The sequence below is a fragment of the Equus asinus genome, chromosome 26, assembly GCF_041296235.1.
Source record: "Equus asinus isolate D_3611 breed Donkey chromosome 26, EquAss-T2T_v2, whole genome shotgun sequence".
NCBI classification, from domain to species: domain Eukaryota; kingdom Metazoa; phylum Chordata; class Mammalia; order Perissodactyla; family Equidae; genus Equus; species Equus asinus.
The window spans coordinates 36403451-36423485 of NC_091815.1; the positions used below are offsets into that span (position 1 = coordinate 36403451).

General features: G+C 40.0%; 1 protein-coding gene across 1 annotated transcript; it reads left to right on the forward strand.

Moving 5' to 3' along the window:
• The first annotated feature begins 16286 nt into the window (after positions 1-16286).
• Positions 16287-17511, forward strand: LOC123281343 (vomeronasal type-1 receptor 4-like). Its single transcript, XM_044760389.2, has one exon. The coding sequence runs from the start codon at positions 16409-16411 to the stop codon at positions 17438-17440; it is 1032 nt and encodes a 343-aa protein (XP_044616324.2). The 5' UTR covers positions 16287-16408; the 3' UTR covers positions 17441-17511.
• Positions 17512-20035: the final 2524 nt, after the last annotated feature.

Here is a 20035-nt window from a genome sequence, read left to right on the forward strand (position 1 = left end):
CGCAGAAGAAACTGATTGGAGTTGTATGCAATAGTAAACAACAGGCTTGTGTTTCTTGCCATGTTCTTCTTTGAACTCTCCCAGGGTCTGGTTATCTCTTTCCTGCACAAATGAAGCAAAATGTTGGAATAGTTCTGTAGCCCTAAGGTAGGTGGTTCTTGCAGCACTTGTTTTGGTCTTATAACAGCCTGCACATATTTATGTCCTGAGGAAAGGATTCAGGGACTGAAATTTGCTGAGTCTGTAAAGTGAGGAAGCCAATAAAGAAATATTAGCAACCCAAAGTCTGTCATAAGCAGGCAAGCCTAGACATCTGCTAAGATGTCACAAGCTGCAAGCCTAAGAAATTCTTTGATTAGACTAATTTTGGGGAGGATATGGCTGGATTCCTTCAGCACTTAGATTATGACCTAGGGAATGAACAGTGTCTAGAGATCACTGCAATTTTTCCTTAGAGACTTTATGTCCTTTTTCAGCTATCTGTGGCAGCAGCGAAGTGGAAACGTTTATGGCTGCCTCTTTGGTTACTGAGCACAGCAAGAAGTTCTCTACGTATTGTAAAAGGGTCAGGAGGATGTTTAAAACTTGGTGGTGTAAGGAATTTGGAGAAATAAGAAGGGGCCTCAGTGAAGGCTTGATGCTGTCCAGGTAGATTGTTGAATGACCCATGTGAAGGCAAAGAGATATTGGCTGTTGGAGTCTAGAGTGATGCTGCACCAATTTGTACAACAGTGAAGCATTTTGAGTTTGCTTGACCCTGTGACAACAGGGTGTTCAGGCTTGGATCAACTGGGAAGCAAGGATTGACTCTCTTGTTAAGAGCTCTGAAATCCTGAACAAATTGTCATCCCCTCCCATTAGGTTTCTGACCTGGCCAGATCGGTGTTTTACAGATGGTGGTACAGGGGCTGTTCAGCCCCGCGGTGAGTATGTCTTCTGCTATGGGTGTGAGGCCTTGTATGGCCTCGGGATTTAGTGGATAATGAGGCAATTGAAGAGGAGGTTTACTCACATCTACCTGGAACTTTATAGGCTCTGTCTTTTTTCTTTTTGTTCTCACATTGTTGCTTTAAAATTTCCTCACAGATTATCAGGCAGCTCAATTACTTTAGAGAAATTTTGTTGGAATTTGTCCCCTTCCACGTCAAGGGCCAATTATAAAGAGCATAAAATATCAGGTTCAGGTTGGTCAGGAAACACTATGGTGAGGTCACCATTAAAGCAAAGAGTATTAGCCATTTTAATTTAGACAGCAGATCTCTACCTAATAGAATTACTGGGGCTGTGTCACATAACAAAGAAAGATGCATTTCAGTGTCATTTGTACTGGTGGAGACAGAAATGATTTTGAAACTTTATTACATATCTGTACTACACAAACCATTTTTCACTCTGAGTGATTTGCTGTCTTATGAGTGCAGGATCTAATGGAGAAAATGTAGCTCTAGCATCAATAAGTATTTGGCTAGTTTTCCCAGTAATCTTCTTTGGCACTTTTTCCAGTTTTACTGAGATATAATTGACACATAATTTGTATAAGATTAAGGTGTACAATGTAATAATTTGATATATTTATATAGTGAAGTGGTTACGAGAATAAATTTAGTTAACATTAGTCACCTGTTTTTTTTAATTTTAGTAATTTTATTGAGATCATAGTGGTTTATACCATTGTGTAATTTTGGGTGTACATTATTACTTATCAATTTCTGAATAGACGTCATCGTGCTTACCACCACTAGTCTAACTTATTTCCATCACCATACGTCTTTGCCCCTTTACTCCTTTTGCCCACGGGCCAGCCTCCTTCACCTGTGGTAACCACTAATCTGTTCTCTTTATCAATGTATTTGTTATCTTCCAGATATGAGTGAAATCATGCAGTATTAGTCTTTGTCTGGCTTATTTCACTTAACATCATCCACTCAAGGTCCATCCATGTTCTTGCAAATGAGACAATTTTGCTTTTGATGGCTGAGCAGTATTCCACTGTGCATATATTCCACATCTCCTTTATGCATTCATCTGTGGAAGGGCACTTGGGTTGCTTCCACATCTTGGCTATCGTGAACAATGCTGCAATGAACATAGGGGGAGGGGTCAATTTTGATGGGAGGAAATAAAAAATCATGTTGTTCCACTATCAGATTCCTATTGCAACCAAATGAAGTTAAGATGAACAGTTCAGGCATCTGGTGTAATACAAAAATCATAGGAAAGATCCACCCTTCAGAGGTTAATGAGACTTATGATACTAAGATGAAGATGTTTATGCCTATTGGGAGCTCAAATTAAGACCCCCAGCTGAGGTTAAATCATGGAGGACGAATGGCCTGAAGATAGGCTAGACTGAGCTTCCTGAGAAACGCAGCGTTCACTTCAGCACTTTGAGGACACTGACCATAAAGTACAAGTAACTCCACGTGAAGAAGGGGAGGAATGGTTCAGTTAGTCCAGAAATATGCTGCTGTTTGTCTAGGTTTCATTTAATGATTTTTTTTCTCGTTTGTCTCATGTCCTCACATTGATATTATAAAAACTGTATTCACAATTGTAATTTTGTTGGTATCATACTATTCCAATGTTATGCTAGGTGTTGAAGGAGAGGACAACAGGGGCAGGCCCAGATCATGTTAGCCAGGAAGGTTGAAGTGATCTGGAATGCATTTTTAATAAAAGATTTGTAAGATAGGTAAGGAGATGAGAGATAACTCACTATGTCATAAAAAATTAAAAAAAGAAAGAACTCCTTGGTCACAAATGCAACCCTGAGTTGATAATGACCAAAAGGGGGATTGTGGACAAATTTTTCGAATCCCTCTCCCTGGTCTAACAGGCAAATCTAGCAAGGAAGCTGCATAGGTCTGAAGTCAGTACCATAAAATCCTGTCTGTGCTGTGGAGCAGCCATGCAGGCCAGCTTCAGCCTGTGCCAAATGACCTTGCAACCCCACATCTCATGACTGAAGATGCCAGCTGGACAATTCCACAACAGGAGGAGAAAATGGGGTACCCAGCGCTCCCATTTCCCAGCTGCATTTCTTAGAGAATGAGAGACTAATTCCCTACCCTAATCCTTGCCTCCCTCCATACTTAGATAATGTTGACATCTCTGAACTTTGATGTATAACGAAGTAATTCTTGTTTATGTTACCTTCATGCATAATCTGAGGAAAAGCCCAGATGTACTCTATCCCCCTTTTATACATATGTGAAGTGTAGTTATGTCATTTATTTTCTTGTGCTCTTCATGCGTGAGCACTGTTTTGTGAAAGAAATATGAGCTGTGCTTCAACTCACGCACCTTGGAGCGTTTCCATCACAGCACTCTGTTGACATGTTTTCCCTGGTGCTCAAATCCTCAGAATCCTTATTGAATAAACTCCTTCACTAATATCACCTACACTCTTTGTTTCAGTTAACATTGGAATTGGCTTTCAAATCTGATTAGATTGACAGGTGGGAATGAGTTTATTTCCATTATTAAAGAGAGCATTGATAGTCCCTGGTGTGAGTCGGCAATGGAAATATGCAAAATCTCTGCATTGGTTACTCCTAATCAACCACCCATAAGCAGTCAATATCTGAGTGACTGTTATATGACACTTTCAAACATTTTTGGAAAACTAATGAATGGGGTAATGTTGGCTAGTGCTCCTAATGCTTCTGGATGAAGAAGTGAAAGAGAAACTGAAGCTCAGGGATTCAAATTCCCAGCTGAAGCACAGTGTAAATGCCCTGAAGGCATCTGTCTGTGCCCTGAAGGAGACCTTTATTTCCTGTAGCCACTCAGCTGAGACTGCTGAAAATCAAATGCAGAATCTCCTCCTGAGACTGGCTGAATCATAACTGCAAGGTGCATTCCTGGCCTCATAAGGGTGTCTGTCATTAAAGTGAGGGCGTTAATTGGGAAAAAATAGGATTCTGATAAATTGTAATGTGGATGTGTGGGAAGACCCTGATGAGGCTAGGGACACTGAGCCCCTAGATTCTGACGGGTCTTCTTTGCCTCTGGGAAAGGTCTCTCCGTCTCCATTGGAACTGGTCTCCCCACCCTGAGTAGGATTGGCCTCCCCACTGCAATTGGAATGGTCCCCTACCCCTGGCAGTGGAACATCTCCAAAAACAGTCTATTGGCTTTTTTACCTTGTCCAAGGGAGTAACCCTGCATTACCTGAGGAAACTTTAATGGCCTCCCCTGAAGCAGTTGCCATGCAAGACAATGCTGATTCTCCTCAGGACCCACTCCCACTACTCCTTCTTGCTCCTAGAAATATATCCAGACTCAAGTCCCAGTAGGCTCCTAATAGTGAGCTACAAAGTGTGACCCCTGAGGTGGTGCCCTACACTCCAAAAGAACAGCTTGAGTTTTCTAACTTATACAACAGGAATCCTGGGAACGTGTGTGGGAATGGATATTAGGACATGGGATAAAGGTGGAATGATATAAAATTGGATCATGACAAATTTATTGGTACATGCTGTCTAAGCAGAGATTCTGCTTTTATACTTTCCAGCTCATGATGTTACAAACAGCTCTAACAGTTTGCTTGATCACTTGAAAACATTGCTCAGCAGATGGCTCATCGGGAGTAAATTGGAAATGCCTCCACTCCTTTGAATGTGGAGCAATGGATTCAAAGGCGTAGGGCATTTTTCATGTTTGTTAGACATCGGGCAACCTCCTTTTGAAGCATATGTTAGTGTTTTTGTTCATTTCTACTATTCTGTTGTCTGACTTTTCTTTTTTTTACTGATTTGAAAGAGGTCTCTATATCTGTGGGATATTATTGTTTTCTTGCTTCCCTCTTTTCTTGATTCTGTCATTGGAACGTTAGAGTGGATTTGTCACTTAAGATCTGCCCACCATACTGAAAGGCTCCACAAGACATCCTTTTCATGAATACTTTGAGAAATATATTGGTGAGGGGAGCCCCAGCATCCTCCAAGAGCTCCTTGATTGCTCTTCTCTCCGAGCCAGTCGTTCTTTATACTGGGAACTGCTGCCACTGAGCTGGGCAACCTAAATACAATGGGAGGAATTGGATCCTTGAGTAGCAGGCCCAAGTGATAGCTGTCACTTCACTGTTAACATGCATGTGGGTGTTTTTGAGTTTGTCACAATTTGGAGTAATGCTGGCATGTAAGTTCTAGAACACGTTTCAGTGACACACCTACAAACCTATGCTGGCTGTACACAGAGTAGAGGAGTTGTTGGCTCATAGGTCTGCGTGTCTTCAGCTTTAGGAGATAGTGCCGGATAGGCTTGGGAAATGGTTGCCCCGATTTTCCCACCCACCAGCGGCATAGGAGATCCTTGTTCATCCACCTCCTTGTGAACACTTGTCATTCTACTTCAGTTTTTATTTTAGTCTGCTGCTTGGTGTGTCATTATATGAAGTAGTGATTTTATTGACATTTCTCTGATTACTGAGGAACTTGGGTATATTTTGATATGTTAATTAGACATTGGGCAACCTCTTTTTGAAGCATATGTTAGTTTACTTTGTCCATTTTTACTATTCTCTTGTCTGTCTTCATTTTTCTTGTTGATGTGCAGGAAGTCTCTATATCTGTTGGATATTATTCTTTTCTTGATTCTCTCTCTCTTCCCCTCCCTCCATCCCTCTTTCGTTTGTGCATGTGCATTTCTTTATGTAAAAGAACTTCTTCATTTTAATTTATCATATATATTGGCGACAGATTTAGGCTCAGGGTGAATCCACCTCAGCAAAAACAAGCAAACAAACAAACACTAAATAGTCCAATTACAAATAGGGCAGCTAGAGCGGGTTGGCTGACTTTATTTAGTGTATGAAACTTGTAACCCTATGGGAAGAGAGTTTCAAAAGGGGTTTAAGGACTGCCACAGATCCATCTGTTTTTCGCTTGCATGTTTGAATAATGGACAAATCAGCGTGGGCAGGGAAGACTCTAAATATTGCTTGATAAATTTCAGTTGCCATTTTGTAGCCCTTTGTGGTCTAATAAGAGAACCTTTTGAAGATGAAGCATCTCAAATACCATCCTTGAGACTTTGCCATTTTGTTTCTTGCATCCGTTTTGGGGCTTCACCGGCTCGTACCAACATGCGCACAAGCCAGTAAAGATCTGGCAGCCTGGGTTCCTAGGCCCTGAGAATGACCCTAAATTCTTAAAAAACCTTTTGAGGTTTTTCTCTGGGCTTTGAAAATTCTTTAACTATGGCCCTTAGTTTGGTCTTTGACCAAGGGGTGAATAATACCTTTGGAAACTTTGGGTAATTTTATTGTAAGTGATAACTGATTAGTAGTTTTTTCACAGTGGAAAGGCAGTTTGGAGAGAGAAGCAGTAAACATGAGTGCTCAGGTGAAGAAGGATAGAGGGGAGCAGTAAGTCACATCAGTCCTCCTGTCTTTCATTTCAGGTACCCCTGGTGTCTTTAACTTTTCATTAACCTTTTGTAATGAGTCTTTTAATGAAGGTATTTCGGAATCTTGTAGCCCTTTGGGAACATCTGCATACCAATTAAAATAGGCATAGGTATCCCATTTTGTTTGTTTAAATCAGGAACACTTTCCTTCAAGTGCACTTCTTAAGTAAACAATCTCGTCTAATTGGAACATTCCCCATAGTGGCCCTTATAATTCTAGGTCATTTTTGATGCGGGGTCGGTGAGCCGAGGAGTCGAAAGAAAGATTTCTTAGACTCTTAAGATCTGGCAGTAGTGCTCTTTTATTTAGAGAATAGTATAGAATAGCATGGGGTCAGGACCCGTGGGCAGTCAGAGCTTCTGCTGCCGCCGCTTCTGCTGCCCCCGCTGGCATGGGGACAGGACCCATGGGCAGGCAGAGCTTCTGCTGCTGCCCCGAGTTGAGGGTTAGGGCTAAATTTAAGGCATAGGTATGTGAGTCATCTCTTTACGAGACAAAGAAAAAGAAGTTAAAATGGTACCAGTGCTGGTAGGGTCCAGGCATTGGGCGGTCCCACAACTTTTAGATAAGAATCAAACCGGATTGAGTAAATGGCAGAAGTCACCACTCAAATATTATCTTCAGCTAAAGACAAAGGAGGATTTTGGGGTGGGGGGTCAGTTACATGAGGTTGCCAGACAGTAAACAACTTAAGTTCTTGCCTTCCCCATTAAGAGTTCCCAGAGATAAGGCCACCCCACTTCCTCCTGGTGCAGAGAGGGAGGCATGGAGATTTCCTTCACAAATGCAACTGTCTCTGATCAAAGGGCAAGCAAATTCCACTCCTCGGAGCCTGGTTCTCATCTGCAGTTTTAAAATTAACCAGCCTAAAAATCCTCATCATAAACCGTTTTAAAATTAAGCAGCCTAAAAATCCTCATCAATTTTTAGTAAGATTTTGCCATTTGCCTAGATCTCTCTCTACAGCTCCTCTATAATCCTTACACATGAAATAAGCAATTTGCCAGAAGGTGGCACACTTCACTCTTTAGAAATTCAAGATTCCATCTCTTTTAGCTAGACTTTGTGTCTCTTGTAGCCAGATTCATACCTAAGAGTGACATGTCACAAGGTTGGGATCGACTGGTGTTTTACAGTGTATGTCATTGCAGGGCAATTCTTTTGAGGTTGAGAGGTGACCTAGTGTCAATCTAACCCTTTCTCTGACCATCTTGTCATAACACAGAAGTCCTTGAGTTAGGTGGTATGCACCCTAACAGCTTTTAAATGCTTGACCGATGCCTACCAGTTTTTGTGGCTTTATGGCCTCCAAGATCCCTAATAGATTCCACTAGCCCTTATCTACATAATACAAGACAAACATATGCACCCTAATACACCAGGAGTAGCCAAGAAATGTTACTGCAGACTGGCCTACAAACATACCTGTGCAGACCACAAGCAGGGAGCTGTACCAAATGGAAGGCTTTTATAGACAAAGGGGGAAGAGACAAGGAAAGAGCAGATTATGTCATCTCTCTTGGGGGATGGGAAGGGTCTATTTAGCAGATAACCTCATTGGTGATAAGAAACTTCCAGGGGCCAGCCACATGGCCTAGTGGTTAAGCTCACGTGCTCCACTTCAGCGGCCTGGGGTTTCCTCAGTTGGGTCCTTGGCACAGACATGGCATCACTCGTCAGACCATGCCAAGGCAGCATCCCACAGAGCACAACCTCAAGGATTACAACTAGAATATAGAACCATGTACTGCTGGGCTTTTGAGAGAAGAAGAAAAGAAGGAAGAAGAAAGAAGAAGAAAGAAGAAAGAGGAGGAGGAGGGGGAGGGGAGGAGGGGGAGGGGAAGTGGAGGAGGGGAAGAGAGGAGGAGGAGGAGGAGAAAGAGGAAGAAAAGAAGAAGAAGAGGAAGAAGAGAAGAAGAGAAGAGGAAGGAAAGAAGAGAAGAAGAAGAAAAGAAGATTGGCAGCATATTTTTGCTGAGGTGCCAGTTGTAAAAAGAAAAAAAAAGAAAATTCCAGACTGGTTAAGATTCCATTCCTGGGCAAGGTTGAAAATGCAATTAGGTTTTGTATTAGGCTTTGGTTTGGTGATGATATTGGTTGTTTGATGAGCTGAGTTCAAATGAGTCCATTTGGGAGCTGTTGTTTCTTTTGAACATTGCAGATCTCAGTGCATCCAGAATCTGTGTTCAGCACATGGTCCTCTGTCTCTTTGGGGTTGGGAGGCCCCAACAGAGCATCATACTCACAACATTAACAGTCTGCTTGGAGATTCAACATCTCTAAGCCAGCCTTTTATCAGTGCTGGAATCCCGTGGGCAATAACTGCTGTAGAGAATGCAAAGAGACAACTTATCCGGCAATTAAATGAAAGCACATGCAAGAGTCAGCCCCACTCTACTCCACCTGCCCACATTGCCCATCCTGTGCTGGTTCTTGAACAGATGATGCCTGCACATTTACATCCACTTGACATTTGCTTTCACCAGTGCAAACTCTGCATCGAGTCATGCGGTCCGTAGGCATTTCCTAATAGTAGCCTCCTCCCTCCCCAGGTGGGTCACACATACTGGTTCCCTTTCCTTCGCCACGAAATTGTGAACTGCCAGGAACCAGCAGGATTTGTGTTGAGCTGTGATGGTAGGGTGTAGGGTTCAGATGTACTGTGCTTCTTCTCTTTCTTAGTGCTACTGAAACAGGGGTCTGGAGAGAGGCCGCAGCACTACTAGCTCCATGTTAAAAAGAAAATTCATGACCCCTCTAAAAATCTGCAGAACTGACCCTTTTAGAGTGCCATGTCCCAAAGAATCTGCTTCACCAGGATCCCCAGGTGATTCACAGCTCATTACAATTTGAGAAATAATGTTTAACTAAATGGTCCTCAATACTGGTTTCCCACTGAGGACCACTTGGGGAGTGTTAAGAAAAACCATCAACTGTGCTCTCCCATCTCCTCAACATCCATTCTGTCAGTTGTTAAGCCTTAGGACTCATTTCAGGGAGTGGACCCAAACTTCTTGCCCATGGAGAGGGAAAGGGTCTATTCTCCGAGGGTTTTGTCACGTCCCCAATATTTTAGCAGGATTTCAGATGTTTCTCAGAGGGAATGTCTCCGAAGACAGGGGATGAGAAACTCACATTATGACCTTCAGATCAGAGCTGTTTGTCCTTGAGTCTCTCCTGTGGCAGAGGACAGGGAAGGGGAGTCTTCTCTGCATTCCCAGGTCCTTCTGCCTGTTGTTATGAAGGTGGCAAAAGAAGCTGTATTTGTTTGCTATGTACAGTAACAAGGAAAGGAAGTGAGGGGCTTAAACAAAAGATGTTTACTGTCTCACAGTTCTGGAGGCTGAAAGTTCAAGATGAAGATGTCAGCAGGGCCATGCTTTCTCTCAATCTCCTAGGGGATAATCTGCTCTAGGCCCCTCTCCTTAATTGTAGTTCCTTGGCTTATGGCAATATTAACTCCGATCATTGCCTGACATTTTCCCTGTGTGCATGACTGTCTCCAAATTTCTTTCTTTTATAAGGATACCATTCATTTGGATTAGGGGTATGATCCAGTATGATCTCATCATAACAAATTATATCAGCAAATACTCTATTTCAAATCAGAACACACTGTAAGGTACTGGAGGTTAAGACTACAGCACACTAATTTTGAAAGAACACAATACAACCTTTACCAGAAGGAGTATGTTGGTACCACAAAAAAGGAAACTTTGGCAAATGTGGTTTTTCAAGAGAATAAAAAATAGGGCTAGAGATGAGAGAAGGGAAAATGTCCTTCTCAGGCAAATATTGAGACCCAGGTCATATGCTGTGTGCTTGCTTGCTCCTGACATTCCATGATTTTATAACTTGGAAAGCTTTCCTTCTCTATCTCTGAGATATTGAGCCAAGGACAGAATGTTAGTTGCGTGTGGGTATGTTTCTGTGTGTATAGTATTATTTCAGATATAACCTCAGATATATTCTCCAACTTCATAGGAAGTAGGATATACCTCAGTGATGACAACTGTTACATCTACAGATCAAAATAGTATTGGTTATGGGTAATTCCTGAAGACTTTTACTTCATGTTGTCATGGAAATATTTGACTGTTAAATTTGTTCCTGTGTATATTATTTGAATTTTACTGACATAAGAAATTGCCACCATTTTACCAGACTAACGCAATACCCGTTTTATTTTCTTATATTTCTTTATTGGAAATCTGGCGGACTTGGCTGAGTTTTTAGATTAGGGTGTCAACAAGACTTAATCAGTGGGCTTGGGCTCGATTCTCAAAATTCTGAAGAAGAATGTACTTCTAATATCTTAAATTCTTGGCAGAATTCCTTTCCTTCTTCTAGGTTCCTCCTGCACCTATCCACGTCCCATCTTCAAGCCCAGCAATAGCATGTTGTCATTCTCGTGTTTCAAATCTCTTATCTACTCTTATATCCCATCTCTCTGCCTTCTCTTCCTGTCTGAGAGGCTCTTGTAACATCTTGGGTCCACCAGATAATCGAGGACAGTCTGACTATTTTAATTTCAGCTAATTGCTAACCTTAATTTGAACTCGTTATTCCTTTACGATGTATGAATCATGAGCATCCAGGTTACATTACACAGAAGGTTGGAGATTTGCCTATAGCATTATATGAGACCAGAAAATTGGTTGCAATAAAACAAAATTACTTTTAAACTATCAATATATCTAAAATCTATTTCCACATTTTACGCCTTCTGATGTTTTATTATACGATAGAGGAAAAGGAGAATATGTCCTTAAAATTCTTTGCTATCTTATTATGTGTCATGTTTTATGGTAAAGCTCAAAACATTAGCTTGTAAGAGCACATAAACTTTAGAATAAAGTGTTATATTTTAGAGATACCACAATAAAGAAAGATATTTTCATTACGTCTATCTTGGGATATAAAAATTCCGTGATGCTAAAGTTTTTGAATCTGTAAGCAGGCCTTTTGAAGGGATGACTTGGCACATTTTTTCAACAGGACAGCCTCTCCTGTTAGACTTCCTATTTGATACTGTACACAATACCACAAAAGGAAAGAGAACATACCGTTGAGAGTTCTAAATCCCAAATTTTATGTCCTCCTCTCTACTGTAGATTCAACTTAAGGAGTATTCAGGAACATCTTATATGAGCAAGATTGTCGCTCCTGAACTGCAATTAGAAACCATAGGAAATGAAAACAGTTATTGAAGAGATACCAGCAATCCCATATCCATTACAGCATTATTTACAAAAGTAGTGACAAAAGCCAAGATATGAAATAACAGGTGTCTGTCAATGGATGAATGCATAAAGAAGATGTGATATATATGTACCATGAAGTATAATTCAGACATGGGAAAGAAAGAAATTCTGCTATTTGAAACAACATGGATGGACCTCAGAGGCACTATGGTACACGAGATAAGTCAGAAAGAGAAAGGATAATACTGTGTGATCTCACTTACATGTGGAATCTAGCATAGCCAAACTCATCAAATGACAGAGTCAAATGGTGCTTACCAGGGGCCGGGGCTTGGGGAAACAGGAGAGAGGTTGTTTTTGGCTTCAAACTTGCAGCTAGTAGACAAATAGGTCCTGGAGATCTAATGCACAGTATAGTGAATACAAAACACAACGTTTTATTGTAATCATCAAACTTCTTATGAGTCTAGACCTCCATTATTCCAAACACTGAAAGAAAAGATAATGAGGTGATGTGCTAGAGGTGCTATCACTCAGTGATAATCGTATTACAATGTATAAATGTAGCAAATCAATACGACGTACCCTTTGAATTTACACAATGTAATATGTCAAATGTATTTCATTAAAGATAAACATATATGACTCCTTATTTTTTATCATAAGTGAGGGAATAGACAAATGAGAGAATCAATGAATGGCCTCATATCTGTCCTCCGCCAGCTCCGTCTTCCTAGGCTCATCCGACCTCGCACTCTACCTCTTTGCCACCTTGTACATCTTCATCTGTCCACCTGTGACCTTTAGACATCCAATAAGACTCTACATGCACTCTGACCTCGACAGAACCCTTTTGACTTCAGTATTACACTCTCCACCTTCAGCTTGTGACCTTTTTCACCTCCAAACCTCTGTGACCAGTATTCTAGAGACCTCATTCTAACCCTCCTCAGCCTTTGTCACCTCTGCAAAATCTGTCTTGCATGCCTTCCTTTCTCTTGCCTTCTATCTGCTCTCAATTCTGATATCTTATCCCATTCCCTGGGACTTCTATGCCCTGGCACCCTCATTCATCCCAGCTCTGAAGTCATAGGCATCATCAGTGGCCCCAGAAACCCAGTTTGTACCATGCACTCATTGCATCGAACTCTATAATTCTGGACACATTCTCCTTGTCTTTTTGGCTCACACATGCCCACTGACCTTTACTGTCTTATTGTCCTCTGCCCATTTGGCCTTCTTGCCTGTGCCCACCATTTCCCCTAGTGCCATCTCCTTTTCCCCACATTCTGCCGAAATTCAACTGTTATCATCTACCAAGATCTCTCTACTCTATCTGAATTCGCCTTCCCTCCAAACAATGGTGTTTAAATGAAGCCCCTTCTGGCACTTCCTCACTTTTGACATTAACTTCCCCTCCCCATTAGCATTTTTATTCCCTTGATCCTATCCCCCCTTGATCTCTTCAGATCTCCAAATCTCCCACCTTTCCTGCATTGCACATTTTGCCTGCTCTGTCTTTCATCCCCAGCATTGCACTTTAATACTTCACCAGTATTAAAAACCATTGCCTTTTCTCTTTCTGTTCACTCCCTTGCCCTGTGCTCTCTATAACTCCAAGTCCCCTGGCTCTCGGCACCCGCCTATTATGTCTCCTTGGTCCTGTGGCCTATTCTTACTCCACTCTATCACATACGCACTTTCACTCCCCCAAAAACCCGAGTTTCTCAGTATGTGTCTCGACGTAAGATGACAACGCTCACAGCACATTTTAAGTGCTGCGCAGTGTAACAAATATGGCCCATGTGATTGTAGCAGGGATATCAAAACTATAGAGGGCAGCATGGCCCTCCTTTTCAGGCATGCAGAAGTCTGGAAATACAAGTATTCTTCTGTATAAGATCATGTAATTGAGATACACCCATGCTTGGTGACTGTTATTTTATGAAGAAGTGTAATTGTGAGTTTATGGAAGTGTATGTATTTATAATTACATATTTAAGTGTAAATTTTATGTGATCAATATGTGCATTAGTTTTTGTGTGTGCAATTAACATTGTGAGAGCATGTAAGTGTGTATGTATATAAGAATGTGAATGTGTGACTATGAGTTTGAAAGTGTGAAGGAATGTGCATGCCTGTGTGTTTTTGCTTCTGTGTGTAAATGAGTGTGTGTAAGATGGATTGTCCAGCATTATGGCTCTGCCAAGTGACTTGACAAGGGGGGATAATAGATCCCTTTTGAACTTGCATCAGAGCTGATTTGTTTGTAGGAAAACCTACAGAATTAAATTCAACTTGCAATTTATAACTGTATTTTGTTCTGACCAACCAAAAACATATTTCTTAAATTCAAAAACATAGCTTCTTCCTGAAAATATTGTACAAAAAAGAAATAAGGATAGAGGAGTGTGTTGACAATTTGATGGTCTTGAATTAAGGAAGTAGCATTGGCTTATCTGATACTTACAAGCATGGTGGAATCTCCCCGTTAAAGCATCTGATTCTGGTGCTTTCTATCTGAGGGACTGTTTTAAAAACTTCTCTCACTATTTTATGGATATTTGTATGATTCTGCTTCCTATCACTAGTGAGGGTCACTATTGGTGGAGTTTCCTTACTGTTTACACATTCATTGACATTGAGGTGTGCAAATGAGTGCAATGACATCTAATGTAAATTATTGGTATCATGTCCCTCTTCTTGCATCCTTTTTAAAACACATTTCTTTGAACATCACTGATGATGCAACTTAGCTGTGTGAAGTTAGAAAATAGCTCACTTTAGCTAGAACATCTGGGGGAAATAGAACATCCACTGAGATACACATACCCACTGCCAGTCGATCAAATGTGAGACCTAAGTATTTCCTGCCCTGCTCCATGTGAGACACTGTCTGCCTCCAGGGTTCACGGAAAAGTATGTCCATGCCTCCCACAAACACACCAATAGTCTCTTAAGGGATGTTAGCTAGAAACTTGTAGTTGTTCTTGGTAATTAGCACCTGGGAAGAAAGTTTTGAAAAAATATTCTCAGCTCCCAAGCCTGTTACTGCCAATGATGCTACAAGTGAAATGATAATTGCGGTTCTGAGGGGAGCCGAGGTCACAGAATCAGAAACTCATATATCAGGGTCTAGCTAACTCTGTCACACATGTACTGACTGCTTTGACCTTCATGCTAACCCTACCATGCCAGCAGCAGGAAAAAATGGATGAGTTTTAGATTTATTCATCTGAGAGTTAGAACCTGTAAGAGAAGTAATTGTATCAGGAATCTGGGTAAGTGAATGTAATGGACAAGGCAAATGTTCTTTCATGTACCTGGTCAAGTGCCAAAGCCAGGTATGAAGACGGAATAAATCTTGAGGATAAACTGAGTGAGATATCAAGAGAGATGTGTTCCTAGATCTTCCAGCAATCCAGCATGGCTCAAAGGTAGTGACAGTGGTTATTATGGTTTAATCCAAGTCATGTAATATTTGATATCTATGTGCTTAAGGACTGTAGTTCAGGTGTCAAGCTGCTGTTCAGCTTACTGACAGGAATCATAGACATAATCTTCAGGTTTCTAGAGGTACACCGAGTGTAGCTCTATTGTTGTAATAAAGAGTATGATGAACATACAAGGATCAGTTGATCCTGTGCAGTAACAGTGTGTCTAGCAGCAGTTGCTGGAGAAGAAATGTCTTCTCTAACTCAGTATATGAAGTGCTTAACAGATTTCCTGATAATGTCTCTATTAATTATAGACAGACTTTTCCCACTTAAAGTGAGTAAGCAGCACTTTAAAAAAATATAGCAATAAGTTCAGAAAATATGTTTAGGCTCAAATTCTTCTTTTGATACTTCTGATGCTTTTAAATATTATAACAGTATATATTGAGACACCCAAAAATGTATATAATTTACACAATGCATGCTCTTTTCCTTGGCATCACATCATTGCATGTTGCCTGTGTACCTTGTACTTTAATCTTCTTCACAAACCTTTCATTCCTGCTAATAATTTCATCTAACATAGGTATGAATAAGTGACATGTATATGATTTGAAATTAGTAATAATTTGTTTCTACCACACACTGTTTATCAGGCATCAGTGTTTCTATCTCATACTTCCTGTGACTCAGAGCATTGTCCTTTTGTTCCTGAAATCAATGCAAATGAATCTTTCTTTTCCATCCTAATGTTGAGGAATTCTTGCATTCGTTAAACTCAACTTGTACTGGGACAGGATCGTGCAGTTTTATCCTGCAACTAGGGCATCTACATTTTATTAAGATCTGTAAAGCTTTAGTCAAAGTCTATATCTGCCTCTAAAATGTCTTCCTACATAAGTGAAATCTCATCACTACCAAATTTTAGATAAAAGATCACCGATCTAAGTGGAAACAACAAGATCGAAAAGCAAAACTGAATTTAGATCTGGCTTATTTGAAGAACAAAACTGTTAATGTAGTTTATTATGGATTAAAAGCACCACTGTGTTGCCAGGTTAAAATCCCCACTGTGTTCTCAACCAGTGTGTTAATTTAGATGAAACACTTCACCTCTCTGTCCCTTTGTTGTCCTCATCTTTATAAGGAATGTAACAGTGGCTGCCTCATGAATTTGTGAGGAATAAAGAAGTTACTGCATCTGTGACCCTCATGGCAGTATTTCTTACATTGCAAGTGTTCATTCATGATTCTACTTTCAATTCTTGGAGTCCTCTGAAGGACAGAAAAAACTTTAAGTAATTATTTCTACATAGGATTTGTTGGTAAGTGGAGAAAATTGTATTTCAGTTGACATGATTCATGTGGCCCACACCTCCTATTCCTCTGCAGGATCCTCTGGCTCAGAAGACAAACATGAGGCATTGAGAACTGAGAGGATGGCCGCCAGGGATTTGGCAATAGGGACGATTCTCTTATTACAGACTACATTCGGAATCGTGGGGAATTTCTTTCTTCTTTGCCATTATCTTTTCCTTCATTTCGCTGAGTGTAGGTTAAGATCCACAGATTTGATTATCAAGAACCTGATTGTAGCCAACTTATTGGTCCTGTTATCTAGTGGAATCCGCTATACATTGTCATCTTTTGGAGTGGATCCTGTTCATCCTGATTTGGAATGCAGATTTTTGCCCTATGTTTGCGCAGTGGGCAGGGGTGTGTCCATTGGCACCACCAGCCTCTTGAGTGTCATCCAGGCCATCATCATCAGCCCCAGGAACTCCAGATGGACAGAGATTAAAGGGGAAGCTCTGAAGTGCATTGTCCCTTCAATTACCCTGTGCTGGGCGCTGCAAATGCTGATAAATATCATTTTTCCTATGTTTATGTCTATCCGTGGGAGCCACAAAAACACCACAAATAGAAAAAATTTAGGATACTGTTCTACTGTTCGTCATGACAAAACCAGAGACAACTTATATGCAGCATTGCTGTCATTCCCTGATGTTTTCTGTTTTGGACTTATGTTCTTGGCCAGTGGCTCCATCGTTTTCATCCTGTACAAGCACAAGCAGAGGGTGAAACATCTTCAAAAGACCAATGTCTCCCTCAGAAGCTCCCCTGAGTCCAGAGCTACCAACACCGTCCTTCTCCTGGTAAGCACCTTTGTCCTTTTTAACACCCTTTCCTCCATTTTTCATGCACTATTGGCTCTTGTTAATAATCCCAGCTCCTTCCTCTTGGCGGTCACTTCAGCAAGCACTCTATGTTTCCCAAGTCTCAGTCCCTTTCTGCTCATGAGCCGTGAATCCAGGGTATCCAGGGTGTGGTTTGCCTGGACAAAAAATACAAAATCCTTCAGGCTGGCCCACTTGTCTAGTGGTTAATTTAGCACACTTCGCTTCAGTGGCCTGGGATTTGCAAATTCAGATCCTGGTTGTGGGCCAAGCGTCACTTGTCAAGCCAAACTGTGGCAGGATCCCACAGATGAAATAGAGGAAGGTAGCCACAGATGTTTGCTCAGGGCTAATCTTCCTCAAGCAAAAAGAGGAGGATTGGCAATAGATGTTGGCTCAGGACCTATCTTCCTCACATAAAAAAGTAATAATTTTTAAAAAATACAAAATCCCCTAATCTAATGAGAAACATGAAAATTGTCTGTATTTCTACAATGTTCATTAGATAGCTCACTCATCCTCCTCAGAGTTCTAAGTACAGTTATGTTTCGCTGACCACAGAATGTAAACAAGACATGCTGAATTTCTTCTTCAAAATAAATAATCATTTGGAATAGTAATTGTAATGTAATATCACATATTTATCATAGATAAAACTCATGTGATTGATGTGCTGCTAATACTTGCAGTAGAGGACTGCAGAATTAATGCAACAATGAACACTGAGTTCTAAAATAATCTGGACATTTTGGAGAAGGCTTTGACTGTGTAACTTCAATCTATTACAGCAAATTCCCCAGAGATGAACTAGGCACAACATTTTTAGAAAAGATGCTTAAAAATAAAATAGCATGTTGCTGGTCATAACTGAAACTGAAGACAAGGGTGCTGCAGGGGAAGTTTAGCCAATGAGTAAAGTTTTTTGGAGTGAAATGAGTTTTGTACATTACATCCTTCAGGAAGCAGGAGTCATTTATTTGAAAGATGATGTTGTGGTTGGAGGTAAGCATGTTTAAACATTTAATGTTTTCAGGTAGAAATGGCCAGCTTAATTTATAGAGGGGCAAATGATAGCACAAAATTAGATTTTAGCTGATTTTCAAATCACGTGATGTGAGTGGGACAATTTCAAAGACACGAATTGCATGGGATTGGGTTCTGTAGAAGGCAGCGTTTTCTCTTTGGTGGAGACGATTTGGGCATGTTGGCAATGAAGAGGTTTGGAGGTGCACACTCCAGTCTCTAAAATGACTAAATAGATGGCCATTAAATTTGGAGCATGGTAGGGAGAGGTATTTTGAAGGGAAAGACATGAGTCCATTCTATTTATGTGGAGTTTGTGACTCCTTGATTTTCAAGGAGGAAAGTGAGTATTTCCTTAATTTCAGGAGAGGTTTTTAAATAGGTTTCTCTGTATTTACATTCTGAAGCTGATGCAAAGTAATGAGAATTCAGTAGCTTAAATTACAAAGGTATTTTGAACTAAATGATATATGTTGGTTCTTGTATGACAAACAGAAATCATTCCTTTATCTCACACAAGCGACTTCAATATTTCACACAAATTATATCGTTAAACAAGTATTAGAAAAAAACACATGTGGACACACACATAAGTACAATTGTGATGATAAATGTATATGTCTGTGTGTAATTTCTGTGTGTATTTGTATCTGTGTGTGAATTTTGAGTATATCTGTATATATTCATATACATATAAAGTCAACTATCTTTGTTATCAATCATTCAGTATATTGGAAATTTGTACATCGAGAAAAGAATTAATATAGTACTAATTACAATAAAGACAAATCTTAACTTGTATGTTACCTGATGTTATATTGCTATGCTGGTTGTTTAATTGTTAAAATTCCATAGAATGACTTTTTCACTTTCCTACTTTAATTTTATTATTTGGCCATATCTCTTCAGAAATCCGATGAACATAGTGAAAAACGTTTGAGTTTAAAACATGTAATTGGTCTATTTAATTTTATATAATATAATTATATAATATATTATAATAAAATAATATAATGATATAATAATTGATACATTTCAGTGTCAATAGAGTTTATTTTCTTATTTTATCTAACTTCTACTGTATTCATTTATAAATATGTCTACATTATAATTCTTCATTATGATTGATCCCTTTTCTTTTAAAGTTGTATGCTCATTATATGTTAATTTTTGCCCAGAAATGTCAATATAAATTTAAAAGTTAATCACAGTGTCATTCTGTTTAAGGTTCTAAACCCTAGCTTTACAATATAAGGACTTTACGACGCTAATCTACTCACCGTGTCCCACCTTTCTGATTGGTGATATATGTTTTCCAAATTTAAAGACACAAACACAGTTCATAAGTGCATAGCTCAAGGGCAGTTCACATTTCTGTTCTCAGTACCTAGTTCAACCAAGGGAATTTCATCTAACAGACCCCTAGAAGTCCATCATGGTCCCCTCCAGTCACTGCTCTTCAGGGGAGCCACTGCTCTGGCATGTAACAGCGCAGGTCACATTAGCCTCTTTTGCAATCTATATGGAAAAATAAATAGAGCCTTTACTCTTTTTATTTTTATTTTTTGTTATCCCTTATATTGTTTGTGAATGTATTACTGCATGTTCCTGGTAATCATTCATTTACATTGCAGTATAGGACTCTAGTGTTTGAATAGAAAACAATCATTCCACTGTTAGGCTTATGGGTTGTTTTCAGTTTGGGACTATTTAAGACATGTTTTGATGACACGTGCCAATTTCTCTTGGCTATTTATGGAATAGTGGAATTATCGGGTGTCA

What these genes read in the sequence shown, in the direction of transcription:
- LOC123281343 (XM_044760389.2), top strand. Translation starts at nt 16,409, where the DNA reads ATGATTCATGTGGCCCACACCTCCTATTCCTCTGCAGGATCCTCTGGC.